The following is a 23,670-nucleotide window of genomic DNA, read 5'->3' on the forward strand; positions in this document are numbered from 1 at the left end:
ATTTTTCCTTACCTTCAAAAGAACAATTACTATTTTGATGCTGAACAAGTTTCACTGAGTTCAAGGTGCTGTTGTGGTGTCCTGTCTTTCAAGGCAATATCAGAGAGTGATGGCACAATAAAAGAAAAAAAAATGCAAAGGGAAGACTGCATTGCGAGCTAAAACCCACAAATACAAGAACTATCTAAAATAAATTACTATTCACATTTTTACATGGCAAATGGGAATTTCTGCAAACCCCCTGCTATTAAGTGGCATAATATAGACAATAATTAGATGATAAGGGAACTAAAGAAAGAAAACGTGGGGGAATAAAAAGGCCTCTCTTCTTTCCTTATTGGACCTCTTCAATAAATTCAACACATAAATGTAGCTAATAGAAGAAATCAGAAAATAAATCTTTTCAGTACTAAATTTTCTTTTAAAATCTGTGCCATATCTGGGGAATTTTTTTCCTTAACACTCTAACTGAGGGTGGGATGTTTTGCTTGACAATATGAAAGGATGCTTATATACAATGGGTAGTGTGTATAAACCCTGTGTAAATAGTTTTTTTTTTAAATCAGAATCTTACTCAGTCATTCATAACACACTAGTGCAAAAAATTGTGCATCAAAAATTCTGTGATAGAACAGCTGACTGGGAAATTTGCAAATGTTTCTAGAGATGGACACACAGGAAAGCCATGGGGTCCTCAAAGCCTGTCAGGTCTTGGAAGGACAGAGTGAAGCGTTTGTAGGTGTGTGCATCTATCAGAAAGGTGTCTTTTTCAAGAAAGCTTTTTAAATTTTTTTTTTCAGAGTATTCATGTTCATGGGGTTTTAAAAAAAAAACAAAACCAAAATGCACATATTGTGGTGCTACCATTTGTCACCGCACCGAAGGATGTATCCACGTGCCCAGAAGATTGCATTGAAAGGCATCCCAGCAACACAGAAATAGAGAGTCTGAGGCATTGCGTACGGCGTCGGTGAGACTCGGCAGTCTTCCTGGAGTGTGCCTTGATTCCAAGCAGATGCAGCCAGACGTTTCTAATCCACTTTTGAAATGGAGATGCATTTGTAGTTTGACCCTCAGAAGACCCTGGCACATTTGAGTAGAAATCCCCGCTGTACGTTTAAGGTCAGTAGACGACGTTCAAGGTCACTGCAGCAAAGCAAGAGTTGAAGGGAGAGTGGTATATGGCACCAAAGGAATTACTGCTTGTCCATCAGAGGTATGGCTATGAATCGGTCCTGTGGGGACGCTGAGGGCTATACCACTGTACAGACTGTGTTCAGAGTCGTGTCAAACCGCACAGCCTTGGCCTCTGTGGGTTTTAAGTTTGTATCATACATGGGGTTTTCAAAGGATGCCTGTCCATTGCTGTTTTCGTGTCCAGCATAGCCATTGTATTGAACTTTTGGTCTCGTTCTAAAAGGAAAAGAGAAAGCAAACAATGAAGCTCTGGTTGCCACAAAGGAGATGTAGGGCTGGAGCTGAATGTGACATGATTCCTGCAGAGCACAGAGTCACCCAGATACGATGGTGCAAGGAGGAGGGATGGCAGGGCGGCACTACCGTTCAGGGTTTGTGTTCTGCACTTGGTGGTTGGGGTTACAGAGAAGGTTTAAAAAACTTTAGCAAGGTGGAAATGATGGCTCTTGCCTATAATCCTAGCACTTTGGGAGGCCAAGATGGGAGGATTGCTTGAGCCCAGGAGTTGGAGACCAGCCTGAGCAACATAGTGAGACCCTGTCTCTAAAAAAGAAAAAAAAAAAAATATTCAGGATCAAAGAATGATCGACGCTTCCTACAAATGCTCCTGGAACATTGGCAAGATCTCAAACGCTGGAGCAAGATTTTAGTTTGAACATCTATTGACCACAAATAAGTTATATGGCCTTGGTTAAGTCATTCAACTTCCTGATACTCTGCAAAATAAGTCGGCTAAGCATGACACCTGCCCTCTAGAACTGCTAAAGTTAAACCAAGATACAATTATAAGGTTTTAGTTCACAGTCATTATTAACAGTCACTAAATGTTGGCTATTTTTTGTTCTGTTTCTGGTGAGTTAAAAGAATACATTTATAGAAAATGAACTATTTTCATTATTAAACTATTATTTACATTTTCTGGTTAAATAGAAACCCCTATCATGCAATCCATGATTAGAGAATTACAGGATTTTTAGGTTGAAAAGACCTAAACATATCTGGTCTGGCTCTTTATTTCTTTTCCTATCCCAGAAGAAATTACATAAGAAAAATAAACCAGCAAAAACAGAACTTCAATGTCAATCAACACTCTAGCAAAAACATCATTTGCTATTGGATGTAAAGAAATTTCTGCCTTAGTGACATGCTAGATTTTCTGAAGTTGCCATATGCTCATTAAGGAAAAAAAAGCAGTTCAAAGTTTGTGGCCTTCAAGAAAACAGCAGGACAGCTGTCTTGAACTATCCTTGGAGTCAGAGAGGTCTATGGCACGAACTTGGAAAATGCTCCAGCAGCAAAAGTTAACAAACAAATGCAGTCCCTCATTAATGGAGTGAGAACCTGGTCATCCAGATCTCAAATCACCACAGTTCTCTCATTGATAGGGAGGTGCTGGACCACAGGGATTAGGTGCAGCCCGACCCTAAGGACGGGACCGTGAGCAACCGACCCACTGGGAGGGCTGCAGGAGGCCTCAGGATCTGAATGAGCAGGCAAAGTCCAGTATTTCAGTCAACAAAAGAGACCAGAAAGGAACAGAAACGAGGTTTTATCTGGAGAAATACAAAGATGACTGTTAAGAAATGCTTGTATCTATAGGGGTTGAGAAGCCAATGAAGACCACGCCGGGGCAAGAACATGGAAGAAAATGACTTGATGAGGTGTAAGCCTGGGGACCCTTGCTTCTGCAGAAATTCCTACATTTGCATGACTCAGAAGCAGAGAACAAAAAGACCCTGCAGATTTAAAGGGTCTCAGCAGCCTCAAGCAATCCTCTTGAGAGCCCTGAGGTAGGATAGCTTCCTGCATTTTCTAGACATAGTGCAGTCTCTTGAATTTGGAGTCACTTGAGGAAGGGAAGGAGCCTGGTCATGATTATGTTACATTCACGTCAGCCCAGAGGAGGTATCAGATTCTTATAAAAATAAGTGAAATCTCCCTTATATCTGGTTTTGTAGACTGAGATTTTTCTCATAGCATTACCTTTACAGAGACACCTTACTACTGAGTGTAGATAGGACCATTTCTAAAGTTTAAAGATTGAAGCTGGGATGTACATTAAATATTATCCCATGATGCAACATTGTCCTATAACTTGTGTGTGTGTGTATGCATATATATTTATATACATAATCAGAAGTCATATTAAGTTTATGTGTAAATATATATAATTGTGTGTGTGTTTATCTTTAAAAACAAAACAGGTGATTACAAGACTCATATAGGTTGCATCTTTGGAGGTACACCCTGGCAAGGCCCTCTGATGCAGGTATGTCATCCCACTCCAGGTATGTTAAGCTGGGACAAGACTATCAGAGGCCATAGTGCTGACTGGAGAAATGTCAAAAGTTGGGGCAAAACAACTTTAGTAGACTAAACCCTTTCCTTGGGGTTAATGTGGATGCCAAAAACACAAAATAAATTTGTAGAAATTATAAACTCCTACGGTGTGGGTCTCTGTAAAGAAATTATGAATAGGGACCCCCCCAAAATTGGAGTTACTTTTGGAGAGCGAACCCATATAACACACGTTTTCCCCACTAGTTAAGTGTACTAGGAGCCCACTGACATCAGTGAGCTAGCATCGTTGTGAGGGGCTGCATTTGGTTTCTGGTTTTTTTTTTTTTTTGAAGATTCTTTCAATGTGTTTGCCCATTTTATGATGGGTGATGTACAAGTGCACCTGCCAGCACTGTGCTGAATGTTCAGCAGTTTATGATTAAAAAAAAAACCAGCATGACCCCACTCTCCCTACTCACCTGATCTTACCCTGAGTGACTTTCTTTGTTTCCCCAGATGAAAAAAAAGTCCTCACAGGGAAACGTTCTGCCAACGTGGAGGAGGTGAAACAAAAAATGGCAGAAGCACTAAAAGTTATCGAAATTGATGAGTTCAAAAACTGTTTTGAGCAAGGGAAAAAGAGTCTCAATAGGTGTATTGCATCAAACAGAGAGTACTTTGAAGGTGATTGAAGTTTAAACATGTAAGAATAAATACACACTTTTTAATACATAAATTCTGTTTTTTGGGGTCCCCCTCAGACATTACTTAGAGGAACCTTTGAAATAAGATTTTTTTTTGAAAATTCATACTCCTTTAAGAAGAGAAGCACCTCTAATCATAGCATTTTATTGGCTAAAGTGGTGGCATATCCAATAAAATGTTAGGCTGGCCCTGAGCAGAAATTTGAGAATAAGGCACATCAGACCTGTGTGCACAGAATGTTTTCTCTTCAAAAAATATATTAAACAAATGTGCCAACCTTTCATTTTGCAAATACCACTGGAGATTTCTTTCATTGGGTTATATTTTTAAACTAAGAGCATTTTCAGCCATAGGAAAGTGGAGACATTCATGCAGGCAGCTAATGCAAAATAACTTTGAAGCAACATTCCTACTATTTGCATTTCAAAAACAAATATGAGAAAGCACATATTTAAAAGGGCTACTTCATGAGTTATTAAAAAGTGACATTCTCACATCAGTATTTGTTTTTATATTAACCAAAGTTAAATGAAAATATTTTTATTATATAAATAAATATTCGACACATTTAACATACTTTAATCTTAAGTCAAGAAATTATAGTTTATTTTACAATTATTTGTAGGTATTGCTACTATTTCAAGTAGTGTTTTAGAGTAGTTTGACTTTGCCAATTTCCTCCAGGCATAAAGAGACAAAATGAACAAGGGTTTTATAATTCCTCCAAATTATTATTGATATTATCATTATTTGGTATCCACATTGGCCCTAAAGAAAGGATCTAGTTCCCAGAGATTGCTTTTCCCTCAGTTTTGACACTTTCCAGTTAGTAGGGCTTTGTAAATTATTCAAATATTCAGAACACTTTTTTTAAGGAGACAGAACAACTACGATTGCTTAGTGTATATAAAGAGAGAATTTTTTACTTATTGAAGGAAGGAGTCAATGAAACATTTATCAGTCATAGATTTACAGAGTTGAAAGCAGCCATACAGAACATTCTGTTCAACCTTCAGCTGGGAGGTTGAAATACCATCTCAATGTTATGATGGAAAGCCTGAAGGTAAAAATAGAATCCTTTATTTCGTCTTTCAGTGGATCACGGGCACAAAGCACGTTATTTCTTAACCCAGTCATTTATTATTTTATGGCTTAGGTGTGTCTTGCAGAAAAAGTACGACAAATAACAAAAGACGTCAAAAGTCTTAACATATAGGCATCCTTAATGTGAGAGAATAGCAATATAAAATACTTGTGGATGTGAATGTGAAAACATGCACACTGCTTAAACCAATACTTTATGCTAGCAACATTTCAAACAAATGGTTCTTTTACAGTACCTGTGTTTGTAGAGGTAAAATGCAAACCCTGATAAAATTAGCGCAAAGAATGGAACCAGAATGGCAGCCGCCACTGAGCCACTGCTGGTGCCATGGTAATGATTTGAGGCATCTTGATCCGAGCTTAAAGGATCTGAAAGATAAAAGGAAAATTTAATTTGCAGCTACTGTGCAATATTTAAGCAAATAAACCTGTGTGATAAATACTATAAATGAATATGAAGTGAACTCTACAAGACTAAGGACAAGTTGCAGTTTCACAACAACAGATGTTCTTTTCTACAGGTTTTAATAGTAATTTTAATGACCAATATACAAAAAACTGTTTCCTACTAACATTTTATAATACTATGAAAGAGTCTCACATTTGAAATATGAGAAATGCAAAAGGGCCACTATAAACTTGACTTCTGTTTTTGCATAAAAACTAACTGAAAGCATTCTTGTATTTGCTGTTTTCTCCTGTCCTGAAGCCAGACTAATAAAACCTAACTCATTGAAATTTTGTACATTTCCTGTTCTCTATATAAATGGCATTGTAGCCTTCAAATGTGAATATGTGGTGTAATCTGCTTTTATTTTAGAGAGACTGTGAAATTCATTACAGAGTTCAGAAATGCTTAAAAAAAAAGAATACAGCTCAATATCATAATGTAAGTTGACACAAAGAGTGCTAAAACATGATTTTTATTCATTAGAGAGAAAAGCAAATATAAATATCTCAAGCATCATGCAAATGATATGATCACTAACTCTACAATTCATATCTATGGAGTCTCACATATATGCATGGCACTGAGAAAGAAGCCAACACTCAACGTTCAAATCAGTAGAGCTTTATTAAGTGACTATTGGCAAAGAAGAGAAAAGGTTCTTGAAGAGTTTACTTACAAAATATGACTTTGAAAATGTGTTTGGCCTAACTGCATGAGTCACTTAATGCAGGTGTCTAATAAATTATGACTGGAATCATCTGAATATGGCAGAATTGTTGAGAAGAAGTTGATCTACTTTTTAGAAGTATATTTCTAGAATTTGTGGAACATCACTTTGAGAGAAAAGTCATATTTAATTTATTTTTATTACTCATCAATGTATAAAACAATCATATACTAAAACTCTAAATCATTGATGTAGCACATTTCTTGAATTTTCCTTTTTAATATCTAATAAACACATTTTAATGGAGCTTCTATTATTTTACAAATGAATAGGATTTCATTTTATTTTAAGTGTGGGGTACAATTCAGGGTTAGGCATACAAATGGTCATTGTATAGGTAAAGTTTGGGCCTCACTTTGGTCTTCACTTCACTTGGTTTGAGATTAGGTACCCTTATTGATGAAGTGTGCTCCCCTCTTCCTCTGGCAGTTTTCCACTACTGCCTTCTTGAATTTTCATGTAAAAACTTTCAAATGATATTATTTGCCATTTACTTCAGAAGATGCATGATTATTACTACATCTTAAGGCCTTAATAGGAACACGCTCTTTAATGGATGTTGGTTTTTTGTAACTTAACCGTATATTTTTTATATTCCTCCATACCATCATGCAAAAAAAGTGCCAGGGACTTGCTCTCTCTAATCTGAGCATCCAGGTCACAGGCATGTGTGATGAGCTAAGCTAATCAGATGCTCCCACCCTGGGCACTGGCTTCTGAGTGAGTGTTGCAAAGCATCCTCAGATGGTTTAGAATTTGTTCTGGGGGCATAGAAGTTCTACAGCCTTGAGGACATCAAACCTCCCTTGAGGGTAGTCCCAGCAGCAGCGGTTGTGGCTGCAGTAACATCTGGAGACCAAGAGTGGCACTGTCAGGGAGCAGCAGTACATAACTCAAGTGGTACCTACTTCATAGGTTTGTTGGGAGAATTAAAGTGAGTTAGCACATATCTCAAGTGTATATCACAATGCCAGGTACATAGTGAATGTTCACACGGACTCATATTCACTGGAATGTATGGTTCATGAACCCAGCATATATATATATATATATATATATATATATATATATTTTTTTTTTTATTAGTAAGTTTCTTCTGGAATCCCCAGAACCTGCAGTAGAACCCACAACACAGTATGCACTCAATATATACTTGTGGAGTGGAAAAAAAAAAGTTGTTTTAAATAGCATGTTAGCACCCAAATACTTTTAGGTTTTCATTAAGTTGTCATAATTCATTTTTCAGGTTTCTCTAATTTTTTGAGTCTCTTCGCCTCATTTTAATAAATTTATATTCTACTTAAATTAGCCACAGTCATCTTCTGTTATCTACAAACCAAACTATGTACTTTTGTCTTTAATACATATCACAATTCTATCTGTCAAATTCATGCCATAAGACACTTCACATCATAACATAGAACAATACAAGAGAAGATTTTTATAAATTATACAGTCGCACTTACTTTGACATTATTATGCTGCATGGTGGTCCTGGTTACTTTCAATTATTTACCCTTGCTTTTAGTAATTTGAAGGTTAACATATGCACATAGTGGTAATTAAAGTGGCATAAAAGGATATGAAAACAAATAATATTAAAAAATGAAAAAAAAATATCTTTCATCTCTACATGCCAGTCTTTCTCTTTACAGTTAACAGATTTTTTTTAGGGTCCTTCTAGTAATGTGCATACATAAGATTGCTTGCTTTTGATTATTTCCTAAACATTGGAATAGTACTTACATGCTTTGCAGGTAGCTTTTTAACCTCAACTGTACATTTTTGAGGCTCTTCTATCGGCACATATGAATCAGATTTAATTTTTTAAGGTGTGTAGTCACCTATTTATTGGATATACCACATTTATTTAGCCAATCTAGTGGCTAAACAAAATGTATTTAGGCCATTTTCAGTCTTTTTCTACAATACTGCAATAAAATATTTTGTCTATACCTACACATTAGTGAGAATTTCAATTATACAAGGCAAGTTCTAAGCAGCTGCATTATTGCCAAACAGAATTTGTACTTCTTAGTGATGCTGTGATGTAGTGTTCCTATTTCATTCCAGACATTATTCTAGGAGGACCATGACAAAAATCCCTGAACTACGGTATATGAATTGTCCAACTGTACCCTCCTTCCCTCCCCTCTCCCTTTCCCCCCACTCCCTCTCCTATGACATTTTCCATCCTTCTCTGTATTACTGTTACTACTAAAACTGCTGCTACTATTGTTACTGCTCTGATAAGTCAAACATAATACTTAGGGGTTTTTTTAAAAATGTTACTATGTTATTCAGTTTTCTAAAGAACATAAAGAAAATGCACATACAGTTATGTGTTGTCTATTGGCCGGAATGTGTTAGGCAATTTATCATTGTGCAAATACCACAAGGTGTACTCACACAATCCTAAAGGGTATAGCCTATTGTTCCCATATCAGTAATGTATTGTTTTACCATATTATCATAGCAACAGAGTTATGAGGGGACAGGAATTTTTCAGCTTCCTTACAATCGTATGGACCACCATTGTCTATGCTGTCTGTTATTGACTGAAACATATTTTGGGGGACACTTCTATGCTTTACTACTCATCCACTTAAGATGCACATGCAATCCAAAACTTTTTTCAGCATATTCATAAGGGGTGCAATGGCCACTACTGTCTAACCAGGGGCATTTTACTACCCCTTCACAACATTTCTCATCCTTCTTCATCCCAAACTTTACCCCTAGGTATCACCAGTTAACTTTCTGTCTCTATAGATTTGCCTGTTCTGGACATTTCATATAACCAGAATCACACAATTTGTGGTCTCTTGTGTTTGACTTTTTTCAGTCTGCAGGATGCTTTCAAGTTTTATCCCTATTGGTACATAGATCCATACTGTATTCCTTTTTAAAGGTGACAAATATTCCATTGTATGGATATTCATTAGTTGATGGACATTTGAGTTGCTTTCACCTTTAGGTATAATAAATGCTGCTGTAATAAGCATTCACGTACAAGTGTTATGTAAACATATGAATGATTGTACACGATTCCTATGTGGCTGTTTTTATGGCTGTTACTTTGTTTTCAATTCTTTTGACTATACATGCAGAAGCAAAATTGCTGGATCTCATGGTAACTCTATAACTATTTGTTGAACTGCTAGATTGTTTTCCACAGCAGCTGTACCATTTCACATTTCAAAGTAAAGTATGAGAATCCAATTTCTCTGTATCCTTGCCACCATTTCTGATCTGACTTTAAAAAAAAATTTAATCAAAGCTATCCTGGGGGATGTGAAATGGCATGTCAGTGTGGTTTTGGTATGCATGACCCTAATGACAATTATGTTTGACATCTTTTCATGGACTCATTGCCATTATTGTCTTTGGAGAAATATCTATTCAAATCCATTGCCAATTTTTTAGATTATTTGCCTCTGTTTTATTGAGCCTTAAGGGTTTTTTTTTTCTTTTTCAAAAATATATTCTAAATATAAGCCACTTATCAGGTACGTGGTTTTCACCTATTTTCTCTCATTCTGTGCCTGTATGTGGGTGAAGAGACAATTCAATTTTAATAGGAAACCAAATTATTGTTGAGTTTTTCTTTCTTTCTTTCTTTCTTTCTTTCTTTCTTTCTCTCTCTCTCTCTCTCTCTCTCTCTCTCTCTCTCCTCTCTCTCTCTCTCTCCTTTCTTCCTTCCTTCCTTCCTTCCTTCCTTCCTTTCTTTCTGAGTTGGAGTTTCACTCTGTTGCCCAGGTTGAAGTGCAGTGGCACACTCACGGTCACCCCAGCGTCAACCTGGTGGGCTCTGGCTATCCTTCTGCCTCAGACTTCCAAGTAACCAAAACTACAGGAGTGCACTAGCATGCCTGGCTAATCTTTCTAAAATTTATTGTAGAGATGAGGTCTCGCCACGTTGCCCTGGCTAGTCTCGAACCCACAGGCTCAGGCAAGCCACTCGCCTTGGCCTCCCAAAATGCTGGGATTATAGCCTGAGTCACTGAGCCTGGCCTGTTGTTGAGTTTCTTATGCAAGTTTTTGTATTAGAGTTGTCTTTCAAGTTAGCTTGATTGTAGTATTTGTTTAATGCTAAACTTTTTTTTTTTTTTTGGCTTATCTACTGACTGAAGACAATTAGGTTATTTTTATTCATAAAAGTAAATTTTACCCATCACTCTTAAATGGATAGTTGTTGTTGCAGTGTTACTTAAACCTAGTTTTCTAATTAGTTGCATGAGAAACGTACATGGGATTCAAATAATATTGTGAAGCACATTGTTTTTTTCCTGACAATAACTCGTCATCACATGAGAGTAAAGATTACTTGTTAAAGAAAGCTATTATTTTGTTAGATTAAAAAGTGGGGTAATACAAATAAAATTTGTGATAGCAAACTGGTAGTTTATGTCAGGTTCATTGGATGAGTAAACTTAGACATCTACACAGTATCTTGTACAGCTCACTAGAGTATTCTTAAGCAAAATTACTAGAGCGTGTGCTTCAGGGAAAAGGAGGACAAATAACTACAGGGTTTGGCTTGGAGCAAGAGAAAGAACATTACCCGTCATTAGTGTTGGTCTAATGCGTTTGTTCTATTTCATTATCTCAAAATATAACTAAATATACAATATTACCTCAGTCACTGCTGACATAATTTAAGGCTCTTCTATTTAATAGTACTAGTTTTGGAATAATGGGAATTAAGAATTTTATGATTAATTGTCCTTTTCGATGAAGGTTCTTTTTCTATTTTTAAGCATGTTAATATGCAGGTTAGCATACAGTTCTTTTAGAATCTCTCAGGATCTTGATAAAGTTCATTTGAAATAAGTTCATCAGTGATGATCATCGCAAAACTTTACACCAATGTTTCTCTGAAAGGAGGGTCTGGTATTAAAGCCTATATGATAACATTCTTCTATATAAAATTAATATGTTCATAGTATTCTACAAGTATGAGAAATATAGGGCAAATCTCATTACAAAAATGCATTTTTCTTTTCAATGTTGGTAGTGACAAGTATAATGATATCTGTGTTAAAAGACCTTTACTGTGCATACAGCAATCTTTTATGTGGCCTCCTAATCTCAAAACAACCCTGGGAATTTCTGTGCTGGACTTTCAGATGAAAACAACAGGCTCAGAAATATTGTAATTCAACCTTGCTTATAAAAATAGCAAGCAGACCAGGTAACATTCAAATCCAGTGATTGTTTCCATATATGTTCTTTCTCTATTAAAAGATAAAAATCAAATAGTAGAGAAGGTTCTAAAGAAGGAAGATGAACCTACCCATCTGTTCATTTCTGTCATTTTTTCATAAAAAAGTTATGAATATCAATGTGTAGTCTCATTTCAGTATAAAATATACTGAATATTATTGTTTCTTATTTAATGTAATTCATTGCATAAAATCATTCCTTAAGGCAATTCCCTATATGATAAATGTGTAATATTTAGAGACTATTTCTTACTTCGACTGTTAAAAATAGTCCTATTTTGGACCATCTTAAACATACAGAGGACAATTCCCAAACTTGTCTGATTAAAAATTCTAGAGAGAGAACTGTTGGATGAAAGAGTTTGTATTACTAAATTGTACATATAGACACATACATTCACCGAATTAAACTCCTTGAGTGTTTATTTCTACTATTAACCCAAATTGTTTTTTATAACTTTGCCATTTGGATAGCTAAACATGATCTGTCTTTATTACTATATAGAGATGCATATTTTTCAGATCTTTTCATAGATTTGTTGGACACATTTATTCACACTCACTTTGTATTACTTTTAAAAACACTTAGTTTACTTAGGGTAATATAACTTGCTCATTCTTTGAGTATTATCTTTGTTTTTCTCCCTCTTATTTTTTAAATAAATTTTGATATAATGAGACTATTGATTTCATGTCTGACATACTCTGCATTATTTTCAGTTTTATCTTTGTCTATTTCACTATTCAAAATAATTTTTTACTCAGTGGTAAACTACATTAGTCTCTTCCACTACTTTTGTCCACATTACTTTTGGAGCTACATCTCATCCATTCCTTCTCAGCACAGACATTTGAAGGTCAAGGTGATATTTGCTTTAAAAATATCATGTGTGATTTACCTTGCCTTTCTAGCTTGAATTTTCCAAAGTCTTTTCCATGTATTTCACCTTGAAAAGTAAATCCCCCTCTTTCAAGTCCTGATGATACCTGATAGGAAAAAAAATATTAAAATAGATTAATAACGATCTCTTCTTTTACCATAACATTACTGCTATATTTAGTCATTACAGGTTAAATATTTTATTTTTGCCACTTCTTTTAGTGACTCAGATATGTTTTAAAAATGATAACTCAATACAGAGGTGAACTTCAACTGACCTATATAAATGCTCCCTCTTATTTTGGTCTGTAAGTGATCGTAAATTTTACAGTATACTCATATGCTAACTGTCTTTCCTACAGGGGGACAAACAGATGAATTAACATATAACATATATGATGTAAAACTCACTTTGTATCACAGCTATTGACTGGTACACATCATGTGAGGCTGTATAACCTTCAGTTATGTTGTGAATTAGAACTAAAACAAGGGTTAACTTGCAAAGAAGGATATTAAAGGAAACATCATAAATCTCTCTATTCATCTGGGAATGACTTCTGAGAACTTTCAGCGAAGTTACTAAGCAGTCTTAGAAAACATTTGGTCACACCATTCTTCCTGTGGAATGTGACATTAGCAGCACAGAATCTAAATGTAGCGTCTTGTTTTGTCCTCAACAATGGCAGCTCTTCACTGTCAGGCAACTCATTTCTCATTTCAGAGTCCTGGTTCCTTCCATGATAAAATGAAGGGGTAAAATGGCCATGCTGTCAGGAAGAGAGCCTACTGAGTTTCCAAGGGGTAGACACAAGATTGCCCCACTCACAAGTCCTTAGATCTCGGCCCTCATCACTGTGCAAAGAGATGATGAGAAAGCCCAAGCTTTGTCAAAAACTTAACATGAGTACTTACGTAACCATCTAGTCCCCAGTTGTCATTTTCAAACTTGCTTACAAAGATGTCTACTGGACCTTTCATCTGAAAAACTTTCAGAAGTAAGTGAGCCTCCTCCTTCTTGTAAACTCCTGTGGAAAGATCAGTGGGTCAGTCTTACTGTGTAGGAATTTACAAGAGTTAGTAATACAGCCCTTTAATCCATTAGGTTTGGAACATAGTACAGAGATAATAATATCATAGATAATAGAAAATTCAAATAAAATTTATATTTTTATTTGTAAATTTTAGCCTCAGCACTTCCTTTTTTCTTCCTAAACATCACTTCTTATTAAAACCTTGACTATCTTGAATGGTATGATTTATTTTACTAAATTCAACATCTGCATTTCACAGAAATAATAAAAATAGTATGCACTCAATTCTGTTAATTAAAAAATCCAGCATATTATATCCATATTTATTCACTTCTGAGGACAGTAGTAGAAAAAATAGACCACAACTCTAACCCCAAATACAGCTACTTCTAAGCTGACTTGCACCCATCAAATGAAACAAGCAGCCCAGTGAAGCACAAAGGGAAGGACAGACCCAGGTAGCCCACAGACATGGGGCACAGAGTAACGGGGCAGTCACACCCGCCAGTGGCTCTCCATACAGGTGAAAGGATTAGAAGTGTTGTCCGAAGAGTTCACAGTGGGGCATAAATGGGGAAGCTATCCAAAGGAGAAAACAATCAAATAATTAAACAAATCATACTGAACCTATAATATCCCATGTGCAGAAAAGACAGTTTAGGGGATAATTATTTGATAGCTTCAGAGAAAAGGTAGTGATTCCCATTACGTCAGAGGAGGAAAGCAAATCTTGAATGTCCTGAGAATCTTCTCACAGAGGATAGAAGCAACCCATTGTCCACCTGGCCCATAGGCTAGCCCAAGGTCTTTAATTTGGGCTGGTGCCCATTGACTTTCCACCATCAGTAGCTCTCTGCTTATTTGACAACTCATCTAAACTCTAAAACTTTGAACTCCAGTTCTGCGAGTTGTAGGTAAAATATATCTTCATGAGATTTCCACGTAGATTAAGAACCAGCACCCGAAGGAATGTCAGAGTTCTAGCTGGCACTCCAGAAATATTGGCTTCCCTTCCTCCTCTCCTCTCATTCCTAATCACAAGTTCCACTCCCTGAAGTCTATAGACCCACTCAGCTGCAACAACTGACCCAAACACTTTCCCAGGTCTAGACCATGAATTCTCGACACTGGTTTGGGGAAGTCAGCTGCACCAAAATCCCATTGGAGACTTCACTTTGGGGAAAAAATATTCAAGCCAATTGATTCCATGAAGTGACATATTATCCAATCCAATTGGATGAGACCAAGAAATTTACATAATTAAAAAGTTTCTTAGTTTATTCTGACACATAACTTAAGTGCCTGGTCTAAATCATTTGTGTGTTCACAGGGGAAAGGAATAGAGAAGTCTGCAAGCCTGAGATCTGAGACCACGAATTTACAAACATATGCCTGTTAAATATCTGTGAGTAGGAATGATTTTGTTTTTCCTAATCCAGGGCACATGCCCTAATTTTAGATGCATTCCTGTCCAAGGAAGCAAGAATGAGGAATTCAAGGATGAGGGAGGACTTGACCTGTCATTATACTTCCTAAAGATCAGTCTATTAACTGGGTGACATTTTGGGGCTTCTTGGTGTTCAGAATCACAGCTGTGTCTTAATTCAGGGGGAATCTCAAACCTTTATGAATTAGTCTAGTAAATATAATAAAGGCATAAGAAGTGCAGTTATTTAAAAATTCATTACAGTAGTTTTAGGCGTGAAAGTAATACTGTGCTTATTAGTTCAACTCGTGGACTCAAGATTTTGATTGCTGAGTTCAAATCCTGTTCTGTCTCTCTTCTCTATAATCAGTAATACACACACACACACACACACACACACACACACACACACACACACATATAAATATGGAGAGAGAGAGAGAGAATACTTACATCCTGGGATTAATGTATCAGTGAAAAATATAATATGTGTAGAATTCTTAAATAGAGACTGTCATAAAATCAGAGTTGTTGCTATTTTATTAATTGTAGGATGACAAAAAAAAGAGAGGCAAACGAATAAATGAATTCAGAACAAAGATCTTAAAAAGAAAAAGAATGATGTTTGGAGACATGCATATCTGGATATGAATTTCAGATCCTTGACTTAATATGTTATGTGCATAGCCTTGAGAAAATGGATTCACTTTTCTGTACTGGTTTTGTAACATTTAAAATGAGAAAATAATACCTACCATGGCTATGGGGAGGCTCCAGTGAGATGTAGTACATGCAAGGCCAACAGGACATTAACAAGTGTTTAATAACTGCTAGATCACCCCTCTGTGAAATGATAGCGGGCCTGTTTCTGCTCATGTGGCACATTCAGTGAACTCTTCAGGCCTACCTGTCAGCTTCAGCTCCACCTGAGAAGCTTCGGTGAAGGTGGCATTCACCTTACTGCTTGTTGCATTGAACCAGTCAACAGTTAGAGTTGCGGGTTGTCTTTTCCCTAAATATTCATAATATCCTTTCCATACAGAACTGATGAAAAATACATCTGAAGGAACTATGAGAAGAGAAGAAACAGATGAAGGTTAGAATACACACACACACACACATACACATTCAATTCAAACATTTTTTTAGCATAGAAGGAATAATACTATTCTCTGAGAGATCACAGATAATGACAATGATATAAACAAGGATAACCTTAGTGCATTGTCCTTTCATAGCATGTATAAAAGTCAAAAGAAACAAGTGGGAGGATTATTATGGCACACAAGCAGACATTTGTTTCTTTCCTGGAAAAATATTTCAGAGCCAAAGCATATTTGTTTTAACAGGACTTGCCAAAGTCAGGGGGAATGGTGAATTGGTGCTATTAATGTTAGTTTGGTTTTTATTGTGCTTAGTAAGAAATATATTAAACTGGCCCATGAAATCACTACTGATATTTCAGTAATATCCAAGTCTACACTTTGAATGACTTAGAAGACTCAGAAGAACTGATATATATATCAGCTAGCTATTCCTGACTCTCTCTCTATATATATAGAGTCAGGAATAGCTAGCATTTCCAAACACCCTGTTGACAGGGTAGACCTAGCTTTTGAAGACAAAGGCCTTTCATTTCTTTGGGCCTTCATTTCATAAGTAGAGCCAATATCTCTCTCATTCAAGGTCTTCTGCTCTACTTTAAATTCCTAGTATAAAATAGTCCAATATTAGTAAGAATACAGTTTCCACAATTTCAAATGCCTCTTTTATATGTCTTTTACATTCAGTAATTAATGGCACAAAGTCTTTTTAAAACATAAAATCATCTGGTGCAGAAAAACTTGCAAAAATGATTGCTATATTTTCTCTTGTTTTCATTGCTTATAAAAACAATTCAACTCATTCACATCTCTGTTAATAAATGAGTATACAATCCTTCCATTTTTACCATATCAATACAAAAATGAGCAGTATCTCAATATATAAATCTCCATCAATGACTCCACTGTTTCCTTTTCCTTTTTGCCTTTGATGTGCCTAAATTGTTCCATTAGATGAGATCCATTATCAACTATGGGTAGAATTTGCCAAAACACTTTGTTTGAGTTGCCAGGTGAAAATATTAATTTCATTATAAATATATATTTTTGGCAAATCCACTTATAGTCACCAATGATAAAGACAAAAGTATACTGTGTTTGTGTTCATGCTTCTCTTTCTCAGCCCTTTTTCCTGACTGTGTAGGCAGCTAAGCCTACAAAACTCAGCCTAGCTATGGAAGGTCAAGAAAACACAGAATGTAATAGCCTCCTATGGTTCAGTAGACTCCACTTTCTTATAATACTATTGATAAAATAAATTAATGTAATAATAAACACGTTAACTGATAAATAATATATCAACACAAGTATACAACACATTTGCTGATAAATAACTGCCACTTCAGCTTATCTATCACCAGCAACACAGAGGACCTTTTAAAAGGCAACCTTCACTTTGTTTTTCTTTACTAATATTGATATTCTTTAAAATAAATCAAAAGGGCCCACCCCCACACTAATTAGAACTCATGTACTCATCTGGAGATATTCATGAACTTGTTCAAGTCAGTTACTTAAGTTACTCTTGGTGTACCAGAGAAATGGGCTATGCCTGACTGGGTAGAGTGAGGTACAATCAGTGGTAACTGTGCTTTGAAACACAACCATCAGTCATGTGGTAGAGTCATCTTTTTTGGTCCTCATCACCTCACTTGTTGCTGATAGCATGTAGTATAATGCAGAAACCAAATAGTTGAACTGTGTTAGAATGTACTACTTTGGTAGATAATTATTTTTAATTTTCATTTCCCTTCAGAGAGAATGAGAAAAGGTATATAGATAACACTTGCACCTACAAAAAGAGGATGCAGATATTTCAATATCTTAAAACACAAAATAAGCATATAAAAAACAGAACAGACACACAAATAACAAAAAGAGTTTGTGTTTCCTTTCTTTGAAGAAAGTGTTGTCTGGATAAAGAGTATTGACTTCTTGTTTGATTTGTAAGTAATATTTAAATAAAATAGTCCAGAAAGATTAAAAAATAATTTTTATTCTTTATTGTGTAGATTGGAGAATTCCTTTAATCATGGTGGTACATTTTGCCTTGTCTAAGAACTAAAAGTATAACACAGCATTCTGACTTAACATTACAAATACTCTTTTCATATTTGATTCAAAATAAAATGCTTGTCCAAGAAACCAGTGTTAAAACCTGAATGAAGAAAGTACTAGTCAAGTGATCTTATATAGTTACAAAGATTTTCTATTTCTGATAAAACAACAAAATAATACCAACTTGACTTAAGTTGGTGACACATTTTTTAAAATTTAAATAGTATCTAAGTTTATAACACAGATACTCTATGCTAGATTATTTCAAGTTACAAAAACTTTCTTCAGGAGATAGGACTGCTTCTTTCTGATGTGCTATGCAATGCATTTAGCAAGGCACCACATACGACAAAAAACTATAATCTACATCTTAGAAGGCAGAGGTTGTCTAAAATATGGAGATACTTTTTTTTAAAAAAGTGGGGCTTTGCATCTGAGCTATTCAAATCAACAAGCTGTGTTGTCAAAATGCCTTATTTTCATGAGTATCCTCATTTGGAGGAAAGTATCGCAACCCTCTTTATAAGGCTCTCCATTATACCACACTACATGACCAAGGCTCCTTGTCCAGTTCTGCATACAACATGCCCAAGGCACCTTTCAGTGAAACAGTGAGTGATAACACCACAGGTTTTCTTATTAAGTAAAGTAATGTTGCCTTATTAACAAACTACTGTTGTGAAAGAAATAGAAATCTATGTGGCTTGGTCTCTTCAATAATTGAAACAATAACTTTGTCATGGACTAATGGGTTCCAAAATTTATATGTTAAAAATTGTTTCACTGTTCAAAGTATAGTAGAGAACAAATCACTTTATTGGATTGAAATCTATAACTCTTCTGGTTGGTATACAAACCTGGAGTTTTAGTAACTGTTTCATTAACTTCTCTCACTCCTTTACCTACAAGTAAAAAGACAAATTATCATTTTCAAAAACATTTATTTTTGAATAAGTTTGAAAAAAATGTCAAATTGAAGCAATTTTCCTTTCTCCAGATTTTTTAAATGTACAAAATATGAATACCTTATACGTATACATTTTAAACCCATAGTATTCACAGAAGAATATCATTTGTGTTTGTGAGAAAGCTGAGTTTAATGATTAAAAAATAAATGTACGTCTATCTAACATGTATATTTCCACTTAAAGTGCTACAACAGAGAGCCTTGCAAATGAGGGTGGCTTATATTAAGTTTCCGATATTCTATTTGGGATGTCTTATCCATAACTAAAAGGTAATATCCAAAGTAACTATAATGTTATAATCTCTCTTAATTTTTCAATCTTCCACCAAAATAAATGAATTTATAAATTGCTATTGAAGTACATCAAATTATGTCCTGTGGGGAATGTTTCATTTGGTTTATCAAGGTAGATTTATTTCATAATATCTTAGCTTTTATAGTCTTATATCAAACTACAAATGATAATTTTTTAAGTCTTCATTCTTCTGTTTCTGACAGAGAACAGCAAGGGAAACAAAAGTGTCTTAAAAGTCCCCAATTTGAGAACATATATATGCCCTGGGACATAAAAATGAAGTCACTTTATCACACTCCATAATTTTTGGTTTTGCTGTTTAGACTCAATGCATGTATAAATTATGTTTGATGCAGAACCTGAATGTTTAGCCATCATTACATCTAATGTAGACTTATCACTCTCATTTATAAACACACACATTTGTAATTGATACATCCTTTTTATGTTAATTGTTTTGTAATTTTAAAACGTAGAACCAATGTCAAGAACACATAAACTTATATTCTTCCACAACCAATATGCGGTCTTAAAAAATAATGCAGAGAGTTTGATTTATATATCCCCAGATATTTGTTGATATTTATCTAAATATATATACATATAATTTATATGTTCTCAGATACTTGGGGATATTCATCTTTATTTCTGAAAATAGATTGTATATTATTTTCCTTTTAATTCAGAATGTTTTTCTTCAACCAAGCAGCTTTTCTCTTTGGCTTATACGTACACATTTTAACTTTGTCATGGACTAATGGGTTCCAAAATTTACATGTTAAAAATTGTTTCACTGTACAATTCAATCAGTAAGTAATAAAATTCAATCAGTAAGTAATAAAATCTATATATCTGTGTAGCTATGCCACCATTGTATCAAACACTTACAATACGCACATTCACACACACACACAGCTCACACACAATAAGCACGACTTAGGCGAGGACGATACTACGTCCCTCACACTACCACTTGGGGGTTTTAAACATGGACACTAGCCCAGTGGGCAGCCGATGTCTTCCTTGCTTTTTGGAATGTACTTCCACTCCTTGATCGATGACTTACTTTTACAAACTGGTGACTTCCCTGTCCATTTCATGTCTGCTTTACATGTCCTGTGCTCAGATCCACCTGCAAGGAAAAATCCTGGATGGCAAGTGTATACTAAGGTGTAGCCGAATGTAGGAAGATCGATCGCTCTCACATCCGCATGCGCTGGGGTTTCTGGCTGTCTGCAGGCATGAGCTGAAACAGTATTTATTTCTTTAGTAAGTAAAATACTGAAATTGTGTTCGTTGTAAAGTTAGCACATGTGTCTAAAGAAATAAATAGAGCAAAATAATTTGGAAATGGTTATGAAGTTAGCATTTATATATGTATGCATATATATGCATATATGTATATATTTATTTATTTTAATTTTGTTGTAAGGACGGGATCTTGCTTAATTACCCAGGCTGCTCTGGAGTACCTGGTCTCAAGCAATCCTCCCACCTCAGTCTCCCAAAATATCAAGATTACAGGTAGAGCCACCACACCCGGTATGGGTGTGTGTGTGTGTGTGTGTGTGTGTGTGTGTGTGTGTGTGTGTAATGTGTAAAGATTAAATTAGATATCATAACTTTGAATAAACCAAAGATTTCTGATATACTACTAAGATAAATAATATGTTTAAAATCCTTAAAATGTCAGTCTTATAAACTACACTCAAACAGACAGGTGACTACTCAGATACATACCTTGATTTTTGTCTGGTGGCAAGTAGCACATTTATTATTCAATTAAATGAATAATTAAATTTGGTAAAAATTTGATGTGTATTTATAAACTTAATTGAAATATTATGGATTCTTATTTTCTTTAAAATATAATTTAGAGCCGGGCTCGGTGGCTCAGTCAATAATCCCGCACCTTTGGGAGGCTGAGGTGAGTGGATTACCTGAGCCCACGGGTTCGAGACCCACCTGGGCAACTTGGTGAGACCTCATCTCTACAATAAATAAAAAATGAGCCGGGCATGGTAGCATGTGCCTGTAGTTCCAGCTACTTGGAAGGCTGAGGCAGAAGGATCGCCGGAGCCCAGCAGGTTGAGGCTGCGGTGGCCGGGAGCGGCCACTGCACTCCAGTCTGGGTGACAGTGAGACTCCAACTCAAAAATAAAAAATAAAATAAAATGTAATAGGAAAAATGACGTTGCAATGTGTGTTCTTTATTTGAGGTCACTTTATTCTTTATATAGTTTGCATATATATCTCAAGTGAAAGACTTGGCAGATTATTATAAAACAAGTTTACAATTTTAAAATTGCGAATTCGATTGCTTTAAGTATTGTCACTATTTCATTCTTTTGTAACTTTTCAAACTTTCAACATAATGAAGACATGATATTACCCAGTTCCATTATATATAGTATATATATACACATGCATATACATACATGCATACATACATACTAGAGAGTATGTGTATACATATATATACATATATATTTCTCACATATAATTTGAGTAATGATTTAGTATAGAGATAATAGTTTTGAAATAAATACACATCTAAATTACACATAATCTCACATCTCATATACTATTTCATTATACTATCAAAATAATTTTTCATAACATACTACTGATTTTATGTTTGGCACAAGAAGAATAAGACACTGTATTTTGCTAAGTTCATACTGTGAAAAATAAATGATCGAATTACTAATTATTCACACAGCATTTTTCTAATTCTTCTGATTAGGTCACAAAATAAAATTTGATACTTAAGTAACCATTTAAATGATCATATCAAATATGAATCAAATATATAGCAAGAATAATACTGTGGGTGGTTCTATGTATACTCTGACATATTATATGATCCAATTCATTCTCTCATTAGTAATCTGATATAAATATTCTAGAAGAATAATAGCATGCACAAATAAGTTTCTCTCCAGAAATGTTAAGTATGCTATTCTTTTATCTTGGCTTCAAGCAGTTTGTCAGACTTTACTGAGCCTCAATATCACCCAGAGGGCCTGTTAAATTACAGACTGTCCCTTCTTTCCCCCCACCCTGCCTACAGCATCGCTGATCAGTAGATCTGGGGTCGGGCTTGAAGACTGGCATGGCCACCCACTCCCCAGGCAATGTTGATGTGACTGGTTCTAGAGAAACTTGCTTTGAGAAGCATTCAAAGTTAAGAAATTAAAAACAAACAATACAATTTCCCATTAATTTTAAAACTGTGAATGCAATTGCTTTAAGTATTGTCACTATTTCACTCTTTAATTACCTTTCGAACTTTCAACATAATGAAGACATAATATTACCCAGTTCCATTTTATACACACACACACACACACACACACACACACACACACACACACACACACGAGAGTGTATATTCAACAGTATACATTGCCTAGACATTCAAAAATAGACAGGTTGCTGCTGTCTGTGAAAGAAGAAATCATACTTACGTATACATTCAGTCTGTATCCCACTCCACGTTAAATTCGCAAGGCAAGTTCGAGTCGTGGAACCTTGAATATGGTAACCTTTTCTGCACCTGAAGAAAACTGTGCTTCCAACCTAGAAAGGAAATCCAAACCAGTTTCAGAGGCAAAGGGAACGTGCTCAGTATAAACTAGTAATGTTTTAAAGTACATGCCAGGGTAGAAGTACACCCACAATTTTTAACATTAATGTCAAGTCATTGTGTGAACTAACATGGACATTTTAACTGCATCTTAAGTGTTATACACAATATAGATTGCTCTATAAATGTAAGATATTATTGAATTGTGAAAATGTAGGGGGCTATTGTTTGGGTAAAGAAAGCGTGCATTTTTCTCTTTAATGTTAGAATTCTTTTTCTTTTGTCTGTAATAGAAAAGAAATTATTATAATTTCCTTTTAATTTATTTTTTCTGCTACTCAAGTTTTTAAACAATTGGTATTTATTAGAAAATTGCTAATGTCAAAACCTCTGGGGGGGCTTGCCAAATCTGATTCTATATAAAATTCATCTAAACTCAATGTGTCTTTCTAGTTCCTCTAAATAAACAATTTACTTTTATCAGAATGTCTGAGGCATCATCTCCACCAGATCTTCCTTAAGCTATCTCCTACTTAATTATCAATACTTTGCTTAAACTTTACGTCTTCTTCACGTTCTTTCCTGATATTCCAAGGAGTTATAAGTTACTCAGATGCATTTTCCATAAT

The 23,670-nt window shown here is 35.2% G+C and overlaps 1 protein-coding gene across 1 annotated transcript in view; it reads right to left on the bottom strand.

The window, feature by feature from the left end:
- Positions 1 to 763: 763 nt before the first annotated feature.
- LOC103259569 (CUB and sushi domain-containing protein 1) overlaps positions 764 to 23,670 on the bottom strand; it is a 238,044-nt gene continuing 215,137 nt past the window's right edge. The window contains exons 27-34 of the mRNA XM_008057227.2: positions 22,923 to 23,034; positions 20,519 to 20,698; positions 19,048 to 19,092; positions 15,937 to 16,098; positions 13,485 to 13,597; positions 12,589 to 12,676; positions 5,523 to 5,655; positions 764 to 1,413 (exon numbers count right to left, since the gene is read on the bottom strand). Of these exons, the coding sequence (XP_008055418.1) occupies positions 1,254 to 1,413; positions 5,523 to 5,655; positions 12,589 to 12,676; positions 13,485 to 13,597; positions 15,937 to 16,098; positions 19,048 to 19,092; positions 20,519 to 20,698; positions 22,923 to 23,034 (993 nt within the window). The 3' untranslated portion in view covers positions 764 to 1,253. The remainder of the gene's footprint in view (positions 1,414 to 5,522; positions 5,656 to 12,588; positions 12,677 to 13,484; positions 13,598 to 15,936; positions 16,099 to 19,047; positions 19,093 to 20,518; positions 20,699 to 22,922; positions 23,035 to 23,670) is intronic.

The sequence above is a fragment of the Carlito syrichta genome, unplaced genomic scaffold, assembly GCF_000164805.1.
Source record: "Carlito syrichta isolate Samal-C Ts95f unplaced genomic scaffold, Tarsius_syrichta-2.0.1 Scaffold302893, whole genome shotgun sequence".
Lineage (NCBI taxonomy): Eukaryota > Metazoa > Chordata > Mammalia > Primates > Tarsiidae > Carlito > Carlito syrichta.